The following is a 16,995-nucleotide window of genomic DNA, read 5'->3' on the forward strand; positions in this document are numbered from 1 at the left end:
CTTCACCGCAGTGGCGGTGACGAAGCTCAACGGGGTCGAAAGCAATATAATGTACGGTGATATAAAATCTCGTACCCAGAGCCCTTATTTCTTACTGCGCATGCTCAATTATTTCGTCGAGCATGCGCAGTAAGAAATAAGGGCTCTGAGTACGAGGGTGATATCATTTAAGGTTAGCGGAAAAACTAACAGCCGACTTTCAATGATCATAATTTTATTTTAGTTTTCGTTCATAAGCTATATGCTTAATATTTCTTTTCTTTTTTTTAGCCTAAATTTGGAGATTAAACGTGAATTGATTCTACAAGCTAAGTTCAACCGAAATTTTACAATTTATATAACAAGCATCTGTAAGGTTAAGTTTCTATGTACGTTCGGAGAGAACACGGTCGTGTAACAGCTCATTAAGGATGTGAGCCAATTTCTTATTGGATTTCTTCTCTTCTTCTCGTTTGCTTTTAGTCTGAATTTTGAAAAACGTTTTGTTGCTTTGCTCGTTGCTTTTGTCCCACTGCGCCTGCTCAGTACCTGTCCCGCTGACCCCAGCGTTTGTTTTAGCGGGGTCTGTTTCGTCAACTGCTCGGCTGTGTTCGTCTTTTACCTCGGTCCGATCATGAAAACGAAGAAAGAATTCCCGTTTTTCCTTTTTGTTGTTCATTTGAACATCACGTCGGGATCTCCGCGCCGCATTTTGCATCAAATATCTGGTATCTGGTATACATTCATGCCATACTTGCAAGTATTTGGCAACATGGGGTTCCTGTGTGTCACCAAATATTCCCCTCCTCGCTGAGATTGGACACGACTGCTTGTCAGTGCAGTAGTACTTAAGGGTGCGCAACACGTGATCTGGGTCCATCTCGGTAAGCTGAAGGGTGGTCATGTTCGGAGAGTTAGTTTGTGCGCATGTGTAATGGTTGTCTCGTCCCCAGAATGCGTGGATGATTTTAACGAGTTGTTGTGAGCCACAAAGAAGAACTTTGCGTCCTCCTTCGCAAACTGTGGTCACATTCTACAAATGAAAGAAAGGACATTTTAGATTCTAATTAACTATGATTATACACATAAGCTCTGGCCTCGATAGCAAAATGCAAAGATAGAGGTAAAAAAATTCTAATTTCGTTCACTGAAAATGCGATTCGTTGCGCCAGTTGAAGCAGATATAACACACACGCCAGTTAATTTACTTGACATTGAAATATTTTAAAGTGCTATTAGGTATGCTCTATATGATGCGCACATACTGCGCAGCTTTAAGGGACGGACAAGCATATATGTTGATTAAAAGTGCATCTAAATTGACTTTCAATTCTGGCACAAGGACATACGTAAGCACTTTGAAATCTTGATTATTCATTGCGGCTTGAACGGGCAAAGCATTGCATATGGTTGTGAAGTGTGTTCGATACTGTTATATCCTATAGCTAAAGATGTTTTTCTAATTTTTATCTAGTATATTTTAGTTATAACTGCAAAGTCTTACCGTTGAAACCATAAACATTGGATATTCAGGATAAGCTGGTGCAGATCCGTGAGTTCCTTGTGGACCGGGTGCCCCGGGAGGGCCAGGAAGTCCCATAACACCCGACGGTCCTTTAGGTCCTCTATATCCCGGAGGTCCTGGGGGTCCTCGCGGACCTATCATACCAGGAGGTCCACGGCGTCCTCTATATCCCGTATATCCCCGGTATCCTGCGTCACCCTGTACGCCTTGATATCCCGGGGGTCCTTTAGGGCCGTCTGGTCCCGGGGGCCCTTGTGCACCTCTCAGAAAGAACCCAACTGCTATTGGTTTATTTAGAATCTCGTCATATTCGAGTTGGTCAAGGAGATCTTGGGTAACTGCGCTGCCGAGTTCTGGTAAATGGTCCAGTGATACTGTTGCAAGTGCAATCTAAAGAAAAAAATATCAGTATTTCTAGTTCTATTAAATAGTATTATCCGAACATAAAGCAGCAGACTTCGTATCAATGTGAACAGCTCATGGTGTAGATGTGACCGCGCCGTGTTCGAGCATTCTGATTGGATGATTGCTAATCTTGCGCGTCATGATTGGTTCTACGAATTTTGTCAATTCCGTACCATGACGTTCCTACGTGGTACTACGTTTTAGTCATCCACTCTTAAATAAAACCTCTAAATCTATTCTTTACACATTGATAGGCCTAGCTAGGCTTAGACTAATGTCAAACGTCGAACTCTTCACATGAGCCGAACCTAATGACATTAAAGAAGTTTCAATTAGGTTCGGCTCATGTGAAGTTCGACGTTTGACCTGAGCCTTACTGACGATTGATAAAAAATGTACTATAATTTATTATTATAGGATCTACAAACCTGAAATGAAATAAAAAAGGCGAGCAAAGTCACCAACATTGTAATCTTCTTGTCTTAAATCATTCGTTGATGATTTTCTGTTGAAGGAAAAATTCTATTAGAATCAAATTAATTTTCATTCTAATTTATATTTAAATTCAAAATATAGAATTCTTAAAATTAGGCTAAAAAGGATCGAATAAATTGCTAAGCGCTAGAAATATCGTATGAATATTTTATCTCATAAGTTAATTTTTCTTCTAGTTTATATTTAAATCTAAATTATGACACAAGGATTCTTAAATTTAAGCTAAAAATGATCGAATAAATTGCTAAGCACTAGAAATATCGTATGAAATATTTTGTTTTGGGATAAATAATGTAATTTATTGAAAGGCGCTCATCTTATATAGAAGTTGAATATTGACTTTGTAAAGTATTTCTATGCATAATCTTACCTTTGAGTTTTTCTATATGACGTTATTCATGTTTGGTAGAAATAAATGATAAAATTTGTCCAATTTCGTTTCTTTTTGGAAGATCAAAAATCACCCAAAACACGCTCTATTGTCTTCTGCCTTCAATTGTTCAAAACAATTCATGTACCCATGATTCAAAGCGTGGGCTTTGTACTAAGGACGGGTGGTACATAGCGGGTACCGGTGATTCTGTAAGTACCGTGTCAATGAGCAGGTAGCTAATAAACTTTCAAGGGAGAGTTGTTTAAAGATTTTTACGATTCCACAGGTATCCCATATAATAAGAGAAGGCTAAAACAATCAAACAGGAATCCCGTTAAAGGATACACTAAAACAAGTACAGCAGCACCTGTTATTCACTAATAGAGATGTCCGCTTTGAGTCTTTTTTTACAGGAAAATAGGGACCGTGCTACTAGTTGTCCGTTTAATGAAGGATATCCGATGAATAGAGGTTTGTTTTACAGTTAATATGGGAGGCAGATTTTTGGGCCGTGCAACCGAGCTGTCCATTTAATGAAGAGTGTCTGAAACACCATGATGTCTGAAACAAGGACACCGGATATGCGGTTTAAAGACTAGTTTCAAGTTATGAATATTATCTTGCTTGCTCACAGTTCGATCATCCTATGTACTTCCTCAACCAAGTGACGGTAGTAATCGGTAATCTTATTTTTCAAAGAATAAAAAATAATACTGACATTTTCGAGCGGAATTACGTTTTCTCATATTTTTTTTTCTGCTAACCTCCCCCTCCTTCCTTTATGCTCTCAATCCTCCATTTCCTAAATTGAAGAAAACCTCTCCTCCAGGCGGATCTAAGTCAGGACACAATAACTAACATACAGATCGAATAGGAATATAACGATTCAGAGCGGGTAATGAATAGACTTACTGAAAACCACTGTCTATGTAACAAAGTAGAAATAACAACCCATTTAAGTCATTAAAGAGATGTGTGGGTGACCGGCTTCCAAAGATGTAATCCGTAATGTATGAACGTGATAAAAGCAGTTTGTTGGTTTTCCTGCCCTTCGGATTTCAAGTCACGATTTTTTTTTTGCACTATTTACTCTTCGTCTGGAAAAAATATAGTCTGTCAGTGTACAAGGTCAGCAATTTGATTGTATCTGTTATGAGTGCTGCGTGACTCAACGTAGTTTGCTCTCCCGCAGTGACGTCATGTGGGTGACGACACGTACGAGAAGATAATCAAAGCATGTCAACAAATGGACAGCCCGTAACGAGAGCGGTGCCTTTGTACCACTGTCATTAACATGTGTTTGACCTGTGTAATTTGGTCTAAGGATTAGTTAGTTTATGACAGTTCGCTACCTGTCGGAACATGAAAGGGTTATCAAGGGTTATAAAGCTAAGCTATCGAGTACAATGTAAAGCTAGTTCAGTGGATGGATTGAGACTTGGTTTGTGATGGTGTCTCACGGGGATATGTCTCCGCAACAGCGCTCTAGAGACGTTGAAGTCGTTCTTCCTAACGAAGCCAAGAAAAAAATCCAGGTGTATACTCTATGCACGATGAGCGAACTGAAGGTCATTTGCGAAGCATCTTTTGGCATCCCAACAGAATTGCAGAAAATTTCTCTGTTGGACGATGCTGGGAATATTGAGCTCAAAGATTGTGTTATGGTACCAAAAGCACCTCTAAAACTACAAGTTCCAATATGGTGGACTAAGTTCATTTGTTGCGTCTTGAAAAACGAAGTTGAAAATGTGTTTCGCAGGGTGCAATTACCGATGCAACAAGTTGGCAAGGACGAGAGGATATTTGTGGCCCTGTTCATGGGGGCTTGTTATGGACTGGACGATCTGGTAGTTCGGCTGGCAAAGTTAAAGACGAATGTGAATTTGAGTACGGCTACTGATACGGGGAGGACTCTATTGCATGCGTGTGCTGCGAGTGGAAGTTTAAACTGCTTGGATATCATAATCAAACATTTGATGACTTCGAGTTTGGATTCTCTTGAAAATGTCGATGTAAATAAAGAAAACGCTTATCAACTTGCGGTGAGATTACACCACCAAGATATGGCTGAAAGACTTTTGCATTACATGAATACAAAAATCACTCACAATGAGACTTGTAAGGCTTTGGAACAAGGTGTAGAAGCTGTTTCTGAAGCTACGATGAGTTCATCTTCGCCCCACCAAAGACAAGCAAATAGGCACCGTAAAATAAACAACGAGGCCATTAGTAATGAAAGAGTTGTTGAGAAAAATAAACAGAACAAGCAGAGCGATGCGAAAGAGGACATTAACAGCGATGACAATGAAAACCATCAAAGAACATCAACGAAATACGAAGAAACTTTGGATTCAAATGAAGGAAGTGAGTATGTTATTTTGAGTGAACAACAAGAAGAGGCAAAGACGATATCAGATATGCCGGTAAATGGTTTAATTACACCACCTGCCCTTGACACAAGTCAGCTGGACACTGACAGACTATCCAATTCACGCATTAAACCTACTAGTCCCACTAGAGGATCTCAGGCGGGCCATTTGCTCGCAAAACGACGCGGAAACGAACAGAACATTTACAATGCAAGCACAACAGTACCAGGTATTAGTACTGGAAATGAAAGCTCAGAAGACAATGAGTTAGAACTAAAAACACGGCTGCCCAGTTTGGGGCCTCAAACGTCTCTGACTGGTCACCCTTTGGATGGTAGTGAGAAGGTTTTCCAGGTACAACACAGGCCTGGAAGGAAACTGGTAATTCGTTCATTCAGTGCACCAAATTCACCAGATATGTCACCAGTCGCGTCACCAAGGATTAGCCCAACAAGTGAAGTCTCGACTGTCTTAGCAGAAATGATCACAGACACTAGGAGCGCTCCAAACTCGCCGCTTGCTCGTCGATCTATCAAGAAGACGTTTAGAGCTGTCGGTATGACGGCAAGGTTTGCAGTCGGTGCCTATGCAAACCCGCCAAATTCACCTGTTTCCCGCGCCAGGGTTAGCAGGGAACCAATTGTTTTAGCTACTCCTAGTGTTGGCAACGCTGGAATCAAATTTGATCGTTACCGAAGGGGGTCTTTAGCTGTTGGTAATGAGGCTTTCAAGGTTCCTGTTCAGAGAGGAAAATCAAGGTAGATATGAATACTTGCTAGTCAGGTCTTTGTATATACTACACATCATACAATATAAAGATAAGAATCTTCTTATCAATATAAGTATATTTAATGATATATATTATAATTACGTGACATTTAGTCATATATACTGAGATGTAAGTATGACATATCACTGATATTAGCCATACATTCATTATTCATTTAAATACAAAGTTAAGCGAGATAAACGTTAGGAAAGTCAAGTTAGAAGCGGCTCTAATTGACGGTGCATACTTCACACTCTGAGAATAGTCTGAGAAGTGACCTGACAAACTTTACATCCCAGTTGATAAGGGGTCAAAAACATTGAATCAGAAACTGAAAAATCCATCGCGTAATATCACAGTCAATGTTATTAACGTTGTCCACTGAAAAAAGACATTTATTCTAAATGTGTAAATGTGTTAATGTCTTTTTTCGGTGGACAACGTTAATGACATTGACTGTATATCTTAGAGTTCCTTTTAATAAAAGGGGTATACAAAGGATATGTTCACTAAGAACCAAGTAAGAATCAAACCACAACATTAATTTCTTACAAAGAATTCTCAAAAACCAAACAAAATCTAGTCAAGGTATCTATGCAATCTAGCTTCAGACGCTCAAATATGAGACTTAATTTTATGAAAAACAAAAAAGCCCTAATCGTTTGGTGTTACTCCTTAATCCTTTGTACTAGGTGCTAAATAGTATTTTTATTACCTGGGTGCTTATGTATGCTATTATGTAAGGTAGATACGAAGGGCTTATCCAATCCCTTCACCGTATATTAGTACTTTCTTGACTTAGGTTTCTCAACTTTTCCACTATTTTCAATGAAAAACATTATCGTAATTCCATTTTGGGTATAATTCTATACTAATCCACTTGAGCCTTGCAAGTGACCTGACTAAAGCATCTGGTTGTTTTTTCTTCAAACACGCGTTTGTTTTCGCATCAAGGCCTCGTCACGTTACCGCGGTCATAATGCCTTTTAGTTCTTATGATAAACATTTTTTGTTCATTCCTTTGTTGATGTTTAAAACATGTTTAAATACCTGTTTTTACTCGATCGAGATGAACTAATGGATTGATGTTATTGTATGGTTTTTACCTTTAAATATTCCATTCGATTCAACAAAGGTAATTCCTTAACTAATAGAGCTAGATTAATATAATTAAAAAAAACTGAACTTGAAATTCTGAATCTTGGGTAACCCAACTGTGTCGAGTTGGCATTGCAGTGCATTGTGGGACTGTATTAGGGTTCATATTTCCAAGATGGCGTCTATTTTGTCCCCTAAAACAGTCAACTCGACTCAGTTCTATCCCTCAACCTCCGAATGGGTAATGCTCTCAGAAAACGTGTTATACGGTATCGCTATTAAGCGGAAATCCAGTACTCTGACGTCACTCAGTACGAGTATAATCACCTATGACGTCATCTCATAATCCATGTTTGGATTGGACTACTGAACTTGTCATAATAGACAAATGATCTAGATAGATCTAAGACCTTTGGAGTATTTGAACGTGTATTAACATGAAGGTCAGGACCCCTTTTAAACGGCCTACGGTGATGTGGTTCTGTTTGATCAAGAGAGAGATGGATTTTGGTTCGATCGATTAAAGGACGGCGAATGGACAGACAGACTAAAACACGTGCACTAGGATTTTCATAGACATGATGCGCTTGTACGTGTATTCGTGTTGGGGGTCATATATATTAAAATAATAAATGTGATGTGACCTATTCAAACTGTCAAAACATTCACTCTGAAAGGAGTACTGGACTCCTAGACCCCTCCCTGGATCCGCTAACGGCTTGTGAAATTGTATGAGATATTTGTACCTTTGTACGCGATGAATAATCAGATCTCGGAGTTCCCCTAAGTATACTGTATATTCAAATCAAAGTCTCCCCATCGTTTGAAACTCTTTGGTCCTTGATACATCATGATTAGTGCTTCGTAAAAAAATTACTTCATGACTTGAAAAAAAGTTTTGCCATTAAACCATTCTAAGTGGGTAAACCGAATAGAAAATGTATGCATGAATGTTTGATCGAGGACCTCGTACATAACTGTTCGTAATAACCGGGTGGCCGTAATAAGCACATTATTTAAGTTTTTGTCGTCCTTCCTTTTTCCTGACTCGTTTATCGATGTATTCATTGCATATTTCGGTGTCAATCGACCTGAACAAAAGCCTACCGGGAAACACACACGGTACCCGTCTTCTAACACGACAAAGATAACTGCGGTGAAGCACATGGATTGATTATTTGGTATTATATTCATTCCAATTGTTTGAAGCTCTCTTGACAAGAAAAAACAAAGACAAGAAGTTAAGAAACCAAACCTGGATTAACAGAGGATTATTTTTAACGACTAAATTAATGAAATGAATAGTTAGGTCTTTATAGCCACTACGACATGTATTGCTTAGTAGCACACAACTTGGCTTTGTTGTGGACTTATTTAAGAAACCTTAGTAGAAAATATCTGAATTGAAAAAAATAGTAAATATCTAAGAAATAAATGATAATTGAGCTTCCTTTAGGTCAAAACCCTTGGGTAATGAATGACAACTTGATTGGAAGATACAGAACTATTATTTGACCTTCACTAAATGCCTTGCTTCGTATAGTATCAGATTTTAATCCGAAAAAAAGTGAAAATATCCAATGAAGATGTCTTATCAAATTTAGTAAATTTAGTAGTTTTGAGTCGTACATGTCGTGAGTGATATCTTTCTTTTGAAGAAAAATGTAATTAACTAGTTTGTAAACAAACGTGTGGAGGAATATCAACAGCAGAAATTTTCCATAAAAAATTAAAAAAAAAAGAAAGAAAGAAAGAAAAAATCCTATAAAAATTTTATGAATTTTTCTAAAAAAGTTAACGTTTCTCATATTTTGAATCTTGGAAGAATTTATTTAAAAAAAACACATTTATTGGAGACGTTGTTAAGAGAATGTTTTAGTTGGATGTAAAATTAACGAAGGATTAATTGCAGGGCGCATTTGTTTTACTAGTATTAACTCGTCAATCATTGCCGTCGCTTTGACTCTCGTACAGGACAAAAACTGAGTTGAGGTAAAACTTCTAGCGTGGCTTATTGAAGGCAATCCGGTTTGATTCCTGTTCTAATGCGCATTCGAATGACATTTTGAGGAAAAGAGTGATTATTTTTGATCCTTTTAACGGAAAAGCGATTTTACAAGCACATTCCTTTGTGCATACCTCTCGTGGTAAGTGTTTTTGTAAGTGGTTCAAACTATATAACTTAACAGTGAAGTGAGAATTAAAATTTAAGTACTTTTAATTAAGTCACATTATATGACTTTTAATATACATCTCTTCTGTTTTGTGAAGCTCCTTTTTCTATAAGTTTTTCAAAAATCGCAGAAACAGATACTTGAAAGAAAATACTTGAAACGCTAGCGGTTTAATTCATTAAGTTGTGCCAAATCTGCTGAATGATTTAGTTTATGTTTTTTGCTGATAAAGGTCATATTTCTATCAAACTATTAGTTTTAAAATACGTTTGAATTTTTACCATTGTAAGTAGTGGCGATTGTATTGCGAGAAAAGCATTGAAATGGCTTTCTTCGGCGTCTTACTACCACGGAATGGCTTTCCCAGCACTCTATTGGCTTTCTCGTCTAAGGCATCAAAATGGCTTCTCAAAACTGACATTAAACTGGGTTCAAGACCTGACACTACTACAGATAATGACATTATTGAAACGGCAGTTCTAAATAGCGCTTGCCAAAAACATTGAAGGGGTCTCAAAATGTTTACATAAACAATTAGTTTTGCTTTTGTCAAGTGGTCATTTCATTAATTGAAAAAATTACATCATAAAAGTGCACTAGTTCTGAAATAAATGAAATATATATTTGTAATGAGAAAAAAAACACCTTCCTGGTCGTCAGTGCTATTGCGGAAGGGTAGGGGGGGGGGGGGGGGGAGTTTCCATGGAGACAGGAAATTTGAACGTATATAAAGATGTCTTTTGGTCAGTAATTTTCCATAAATTCATTATCATCATATCCTATGTCGTGGCGCCATAAGTCACATTCCTTGTTCATTTCCATACTTAACTAAGATGTAATTCTCTGAATACGTTACAGGTCAGTGTGTGAGGTGACGCTGAACGAGTCGTTACATAACCATTTGCTCACTAAAGCCATGGAAACCGAAGAACGAATGGAGTTGCCATGGAACGCATGGATTGCAGCCAAGAGGAGAGAATCTGTTTCTCAACAACCAACCACGACTCTCGCTCCTATGCCTGAAAACAAACAGCTACAAGTGCCCGCCTCTCCTAATGCAAGACGGCGGTCGTTTCAGCAATGGCTGAACGAGAAAGACATGGAACAACTACGGCAAATGCATGAGCAGTCTCAGATAGAAGAACGAAACGACGCAGAAAGAACTGGACGACAGGTGAAGGGGAAGTCGTTTGAGGAGTGGTTGGAGGAGAAACACAGGGAAAGTCAACGGGAAAAAGAGAAGTTGAAAGAGAAGGAGGAAGCAGAGAAAAGCGAAGTTGAGAAGAAAATGAGACGAAGGAGAATGTCACAGCAGAAATATCAGTCGTGGCTGCAAGAAAAGGAACTGAAGGCTTTAGAAGAAGAAGAAAAACTCCTTGGAGAAGCAAAAAAGAAATTAGAAAAAATGAAGGTAAAATGGGAAGAGGAGGATGAAATGAAAAAGAAAGCTCCTGTTGCCATGGGAAAGGTTGCCGTTGGTAGAACAAAAAGTTGCCCTACCTCGAATACGGAAGATGGTAGAAAAATTTCAAGACAACGCTTTAGCAGCCTTCAAGTAACGTCTAAATGATATCCTAGGTGTTTGTCTAGACCCTCTTGTAATCGGCCACCGCACCTGCAGATCTCATTCGGTCGAACCACCTTCAAATATTGATTATCTCCGGTTATGGAAAAAGAGGTGGTTGCTTACTGGAGGTCCATTTTGTTGTAAGCGTATAGCTTGTTCTTTTTCCTATACATAATGCTGGTATTGCAGTGGACCTTTCAATATCGACCAGCTCTAACTATGACAAAAGGTGGTCGATTACTGGAGGTGTATTTTGCTGTAACACGCGATGTATTGTGTATATAATATGTAAGTTTATATCTGGCTTATAAATATACTGCTATTTCAATGTCGACTTTAGTAATATATTTGTCTTATACATATACTCATAATAGGCCAGACTCGGTTGGTCTGACTTGCTTGCAAGATTGGCACTTTGCATGATGACGTCATTTGACTACAGCAACTAAAATGCTTCGCGTTCGCGAATTTTCTTTTTTATTCAAATTTGTGTTTGCTTATTAGGATAACATGACGATTCTTGCTATAATCAACTGAACAAAATAAAGTATGCAAGGGATTTTAAATTTAGTTGTAGCCAATAACGCCATAATGCAAATTTATTATAGCTTACTAGCTTCAAACTGTTTCTTACTATTAACCTTATCAAGTCGACTCAGTCAGCTAAAGCTTATTTTCAAAAGCTCTTCGGAGTAAAACTGATCGACTGGGCTTCCTGTGTATCAGATCTCCTTGTGTCACAATCAGTTGGTCCTGTGATTAGTGACAATTCAAATTCAAACCTTATTTGATCAAGCAACGTTTTTACAACAAAACTTTATAGAAAGATGTTGAAACAAAACGCAACAATCCCACAACGTCACAGATACTGGCAATCAACTATAAACTATTGTAAACTATTCGAAACTTCCTTTTGATAGAGGATGAAAACGTTTTCCTTTCTTGTGTACACATTAACAAGCTATAGTAACATTAAAGCATCACACGTCAATCTCAGATCTAAACAGTTTATCCTTGTGTAATTATTTCCAAATTGAGCTCACTGTGATTGGTCGAAACAAGTGGGTCATGACGTCATACTTAGAAAACTTAACTGAAAAAATAACAAAAGCAAACCGCGCGTGTGCCTCGAGCAAGCTTCAAAGTAAACACTCAAAATTATATGACTTTTCGCTCAAACATTAATAGACTATGTTTTACTTTTTGGTGAAAGAAAATTATCATTAATTATTGCTGCATAAAATTGATTCAATTTCCGATTTTTGTTATTGATTTGACTAGGATTTTCTATTTAAAAAAATGAATTATACCTTGTCTTCGTGATCAGTAATCGATGAAGTTCTGTGTTGACCACCACATCTCCTTAAAAAGCATTCATCCTGCTGTCATGGAAACCCAGGCTATTTTTAGAATAAAATATAATATTTCCGGTTTGAATATAAACCTGGTTATAGAGGTGGGATTATTAATAAATGCAAGTTGACGTTTAAAAGAGTCGTTGAATAGTTAGACCGAAAGCGTGTGTGAGATTGTCAGAGGAAGGAACTGAATTTCTGATGCGTCAATGATTGTCAGTGTTGTTATTGATCTTTAGCGTGGGGAGACGGTTTCGCAGGCTGTTTGCTGGACCGTGGCTTCAACACAAGAGACTTGAAAGCAACTCTGTCATGTTTACCTTGAATTGATGCGCAATTTAGCGCATGTTTTTATCAGCAAGTTCAGATAGCCGTTGATAAAGGAGACAATGTAACCAATTACCACGAGGTCTTCAAAGTCTGATGATAAAAAAAGCAAAGTCTAACTAAACCAGTGTTAATGTGATAATAATCATTACACAATTCGATATTTAGAAAAACATCGAGTGTTTTGATATACAGACAATGTCAGGGAGCACTGGAAAACAGCACGATGGTACCGCACACGAAGACCTTAAAGACCAATCTTTGAAAATCTGTATCGAGATTGGTCTTTCAGCAATGGACAAGCTATACGTTCCCATCGACAATACCACGACAGTAAGAGATTTAAAATGTGAAATAGAGTTCTTAAGTGGTATTCCGTCGGATTTGTTCGAGTTGGACCACAATGGTTCAGTCTTGACTGAAAGTCTGGTCCCTATGATGAGCAAATTTGAAGGTCTAAGAGCGGTAGGAAAGGTGAAATTGAAGATTTTACCAGTTTGGGAACGGTTCATCTCCACGTGCTTAAAGGCGGAGAATTCTCAAGTGCGAGCAAGAATCCGTGTCAAAATGCACGGGGTTACTAAAGAGGAAAGAATCTTCGTAGCGTGTTTCGTTGCAGCAAGGAAAGCCAATAGTTGCCTCTTGTTTGGTATTCTTCCGTCGAATAAGATGATTACAAGAACAGTGCGATTGTCTGGGAGGAATATTCTGCACGCTGCGGTCATCGGCGGCAAAACAAACTGTATTGCAAATATTTTGATGCATGGAGGTGGGAAACTCATGAACATGGAAGATATTCACAATCAGACGCCTTTGTCCATGGCAAGGACACTTAGTAAAGGTGATATAGTTGATATGCTGGAAGCATACAAGATGGTAAGCCTGCGGGGTGAGAGATCTTTGAAGGGTACGAATGATGATGATAGTGGATATGGGTGTATTATCACAAGTCAAAGCCTTGAAGAAACAAAAGAATCTTATGAACAGGACAGCGAGGAAGATTATAAACTCTCTTCTGATGGAGAAGAGGAGGACGAAACACAAAACGTACGGGGAGAGTCAGACGAAATGTCTTCGAGTTTCTCAACAGATAGACATTTTCTGGACGAATTTGCGGGTCACGACGAATCAGCCGCGACCTCTAATGACGTCACCACACGATTCGACGGATCTTCGGAGGAGAAGCTATTAATAGAACAAATAAAAAACAGTGAGAAAAACGGAAGCAAAGAATATGAAAAGAAAACGACTTGTAATAAAGACTCGTGGATCAGTGGTGATAATAAACAAGCGAATGAAAAGATTACATATTTATCGGAACAAGGCGATGAAGACAATTATCTCGTACCCCGACAAGCATCGCCGAGAGTGTGCTGTCAAGAGAGAGCAGACTATAGTAAGACCGCCAAGACGATGAACGTAAGAAAACGGGAATCGGAAAAAGAGTACGAAGAGGGAATCTTATTTGGCAACGTGTTCAAGAATAACGACAATGGAATGTTTCCTAAAAAAGAACAAGAAAAAGGACAACATTTCCTCCCCAGCAATGGCTACGCGTCTTTGAAGAATAATGACAATAGAATGTTTTCTATTAAAGGACAAGAAAAGATATCAGAAATCTCGACTAAAATAGACCGGAAGATAAATGAAAATCGAGACGAAGACGTTGGTATGGTTACAGACAAGTGTAAGAACAATGATTCTATTGAATGGGTAAGTAATGACTTGGAAAACCCTACTCAAAGACGAAGTCATACACGTAATGGGAAAATGATTTTCAAGAGTGATGAACCACAGGCAACAGCTGTCCTGAATGAAAATAAGCAACCAGGCGACACGGTCAACAAGGGGAACCGACTGATTGAAGATCAACCCGAAAGTGCCAAGTCTGGAGGGAGTTTACTTCTAAGACGACGTAAAAAAGGGATGCCTTCATTGGTTGTTTCTAGAACATCGAGTGGTTTGAGTTCTTCCTTCGAGACTTTCAATTTATTAGATTCTATGGGAAAGAATATCGATAACGATCACATCGCTGTGAATCATTCTGAAGAAACCTGTGTGAATAGTACTGATGACAAACAAGTGTGCGCACCTATTATCAAAGGACCTTGGATCCCTAAACCACCCTCAAACCTTATTCCGATTGCTAAGACTATGCAGCAAATGAGGAGACGGAAGTTCTCGATCGGCTCACCGACCAGCGGTTCTCCTAAGTTTAATTCAAGAAGCGACATGGAAGGTTACTTGGATGAGGCCTGGAGACGAGCTAGTGATTCTGACGTCAATGAAAGGTAATAAAATTGCAGATTATTTGACGAGAAGAAACAAATTAACAAGTCGAATGAATAAAAATTGGACAGAATGAGTGGATAAATGGGGGGGGGGGGGGGGGACGAATCAAATGAGTAAATAAATGATCGAATATATGAATGATTGAATGTGAGGAAGGATAGGGTGTTAAATGATGGCAAAAAGGAACAAATGCAATGATTGAAAGAATGAATGAAAAATGAATGTATGAAATAATTAATAAATGTATCAATGAATGAAGGAAGGAAGGAAGGAAGAAAGAAAGGGAGGAACGAAGGGAGGAAGGGAGGGAGGGAGGGAGGGAGGGATGAATATAAGAAACGGATAGAATAATGGAAGGGATGAATAAACGATTGAAAAAATAAACGAATGAAAAAATATAGAAAAAAAAAAAATTAGAAAAGTATTAACACACACGAAAAAAGGATCGATGAATGATACATCGCCTTCATATTATTGGACTGAAATATTGGATATGATTGATATAAGATTCAATGAGTACTAACTGAGATAAATATAAATGTTTCGACCGATAGTCAGTATTATTATCACTACATATTCTACGGCACGAGCATAAACATTTATCAGTTAATAATATTTTTTCTTCTTTTTTTCTAGTTTACCAGTTCCACTGACACGACCTCGATCGTACTCCACCCCCCACCCACCCGACCCTTTTGACATTTCTAAACCTATGACATCATCCGAACTCAAAAGCTTTAAGAGCTTGAATGCCCCAGCGACAAACATTCCAAATCGAAGACAGTCAGTAGGAGGGTGGGGACGAAGAAATTCGATCTCTTTGACTTATGACGAGTGGCTTGAGACAAAAAAAGAGCAACACAGAAAGAACTCCTTGGCCGTTCAGAAAGAGAACCAACGACGTTTGTCGTTGGGAAATCAATCGACCTTGCGACTCTCTAGGTACATTAACTACGAGCAGTGGCTGGCCATGAAGACCGTGGTACCAGAAAGAAAAGCCTCCCAAGATCTCACAAATAATTGCCATGGCAACGAGAGATCTCGTGAGGAGTCCGAGAGAGCCTTTAAGACTTGGCTGCAGAAAAAAGACGAGGAAGCCCTGGAGAGAGAACTACGATTATTGGACGAGGCAATTTCGAGAAGGACAAGTGATACGAAAAAGGAGGATATTCTCTAACAGCTTACTTCAGCTTTCTTAAAAAAAGTTCTGAACACTGAAGTACAAATTAAATGACAAAGTGGTATTTCGTTCATCATAAATACTGAAATAAACTTTTTATAGCTTTAAGAGTTATAAACCAACACGAATAGCTAAGATAATACAAAATGAAACCGCTTTTTTTTTTTGCTTCATTTTATCGATAGCGCAAAGGAGTTTTCATTAGATTCCGTATGACTGGGAACATTAAGGTGCACGGCACGGCACGGCATTGATCGAAATGCTAACGGCGCGGTCATGGCACGGTACGGTATCATTCTCTGAACCAATCAAAGCGCGCGAGATCATTGCCTATCCGACCAAAATGGCGCGGTCATGATACGGCACGGTATTAACGTGTTTCTGTGATCCAATCACGACGCGCGAACTCATTGCCCATCCAGCCAAAATGCTAATGATGTTACGTATGGTTTTCATATCTTTTTCAAAAGTTCTTTACTTTAGTATAGATACATTCTTTCACATCAAAAAGGAAAATTGCCTTGAAAACTTATATCTTAGGTCTTTATTCTAATGAGCTACTGACATTATGGAACGGTCAATGTACAGGGGGCCCCGTGTACGCGAAGCTAGTAGAGAGATAAAAGTTGAAACTGCTCCAACCCGTAAAATCGTCTGTTAATCATACTTAACTTTGTAATTCTGTAAACTGTGTAGATTCACCAGATAGAGATTAAATAAGTGTCAAAAAATTATCTACTTATAACTTTCATTGAACTGAATTCGGTTTAATGTAAGGCCTCGAAGAGATGTACACAAGGACTGTGTAGCCTAGTTTCATGAATGCAGACTTACAACTGCGGAGGAATTAAGATATAGAACGCTGAATAGAGGCTGCTGCTCCATCATCAGTGGAAAGTCTGCTTATTATGTCTTACATAAATAGTGCAGGTATAAGCAGTATTAAGCTAACAGGCTTGATGACTATAAGGGTGAAACCCCCCCACCGACCCTACATACCAAGCGCATAGCCAGGGGGGCACTTCATGGCAAAAATAGAGCGGCTTTTTAGATTTATTTTTTTTTGTTTTGTTTTGTTTTTGTTCAC

The 16,995-nt window shown here is 38.5% G+C and overlaps 3 protein-coding genes across 5 annotated transcripts; 2 read left to right on the top strand and 1 right to left on the bottom strand.

Moving 5' to 3' along the window:
• Positions 1-213: 213 nt before the first annotated feature.
• LOC116300057 (uncharacterized) lies at positions 214-12,196 on the bottom strand. Of its 3 annotated transcripts, none has more exons than XM_031708821.2 (4): positions 12,065-12,196; positions 2,338-2,414; positions 1,484-1,894; positions 214-1,012 (listed from the first exon to the last, which is right to left on the bottom strand). In XM_031708821.2, exons 2-4 carry the CDS (start codon positions 2,374-2,376, stop codon positions 365-367), a joined length of 1,098 nt encoding a protein of 365 aa, XP_031564681.2. In that variant the 5' UTR covers positions 2,377-2,414; positions 12,065-12,196; the 3' UTR covers positions 214-364. The 3 variants fall into 3 exon arrangements, with proteins under 3 accessions (XP_031564681.2, XP_031564682.2, XP_031564680.2); XM_031708822.2 differs by lacking the exon at positions 12,065-12,196 and adding an exon at positions 3,690-4,138; XM_031708820.2 differs by lacking the exon at positions 12,065-12,196 and adding an exon at positions 2,775-3,474.
• Positions 4,226-11,758, top strand: LOC116300056 (uncharacterized). The gene is made up of 2 exons (XM_031708819.2): positions 4,226-5,904; positions 10,046-11,758. The coding sequence occupies exons 1-2, from the start codon at positions 4,226-4,228 to the stop codon at positions 10,755-10,757; spliced, it is 2,391 nt and encodes a 796-aa protein (XP_031564679.2). The 3' UTR covers positions 10,758-11,758.
• A 68-nt stretch (positions 12,197-12,264) lies between the features above and the next one.
• LOC116300055 (uncharacterized) lies at positions 12,265-16,642 on the top strand. The gene is made up of 2 exons (XM_031708818.2): positions 12,265-14,727; positions 15,365-16,642. The coding sequence occupies exons 1-2, from the start codon at positions 12,635-12,637 to the stop codon at positions 15,903-15,905; spliced, it is 2,634 nt and encodes an 877-aa protein (XP_031564678.1). The 5' UTR covers positions 12,265-12,634; the 3' UTR covers positions 15,906-16,642.
• The last annotated feature ends 353 nt before the right edge of the window (positions 16,643-16,995 follow it).

This window comes from Actinia tenebrosa, unplaced genomic scaffold (assembly GCF_029948245.1).
Source record: "Actinia tenebrosa isolate PJP-AT-01 unplaced genomic scaffold, QUT_ActTen_1.0 PGA_scaffold2__45_contigs__length_23673736, whole genome shotgun sequence".
Classification (NCBI taxonomy): Eukaryota; Metazoa; Cnidaria; class Anthozoa; order Actiniaria; family Actiniidae; genus Actinia; species Actinia tenebrosa.

Bases quoted from the DNA above. Each gene is read 5' to 3' on its own strand.
- LOC116300057 (XM_031708821.2), bottom strand. From the start codon at position 2,376: ATGTTGGTGACTTTGCTCGCCTTTTTTATTTCATTTCAG. The intron at 1,895-2,337 runs GTTTGTAGATCC...TTTTTTCTTTAG, and splicing joins CCTTTTTTATTTCATTTCAG to ATTGCACTTGCAACAGTATC. The intron at 1,013-1,483 runs GTAAGACTTTGC...TTTCATTTGTAG, and splicing joins CAATGTTTATGGTTTCAACG to AATGTGACCACAGTTTGCGA.
- LOC116300056 (XM_031708819.2), top strand. From the start codon at position 4,226: ATGGTGTCTCACGGGGATATGTCTCCGCAACAGCGCTCTAGAGACGTT. The intron at 5,905-10,045 runs GTAGATATGAAT...AATACGTTACAG, and splicing joins GTTCAGAGAGGAAAATCAAG to GTCAGTGTGTGAGGTGACGC.
- LOC116300055 (XM_031708818.2), top strand. From the start codon at position 12,635: ATGTCAGGGAGCACTGGAAAACAGCACGATGGTACCGCACACGAAGAC. The intron at 14,728-15,364 runs GTAATAAAATTG...CTTTTTTTCTAG, and splicing joins GATTCTGACGTCAATGAAAG to TTTACCAGTTCCACTGACAC.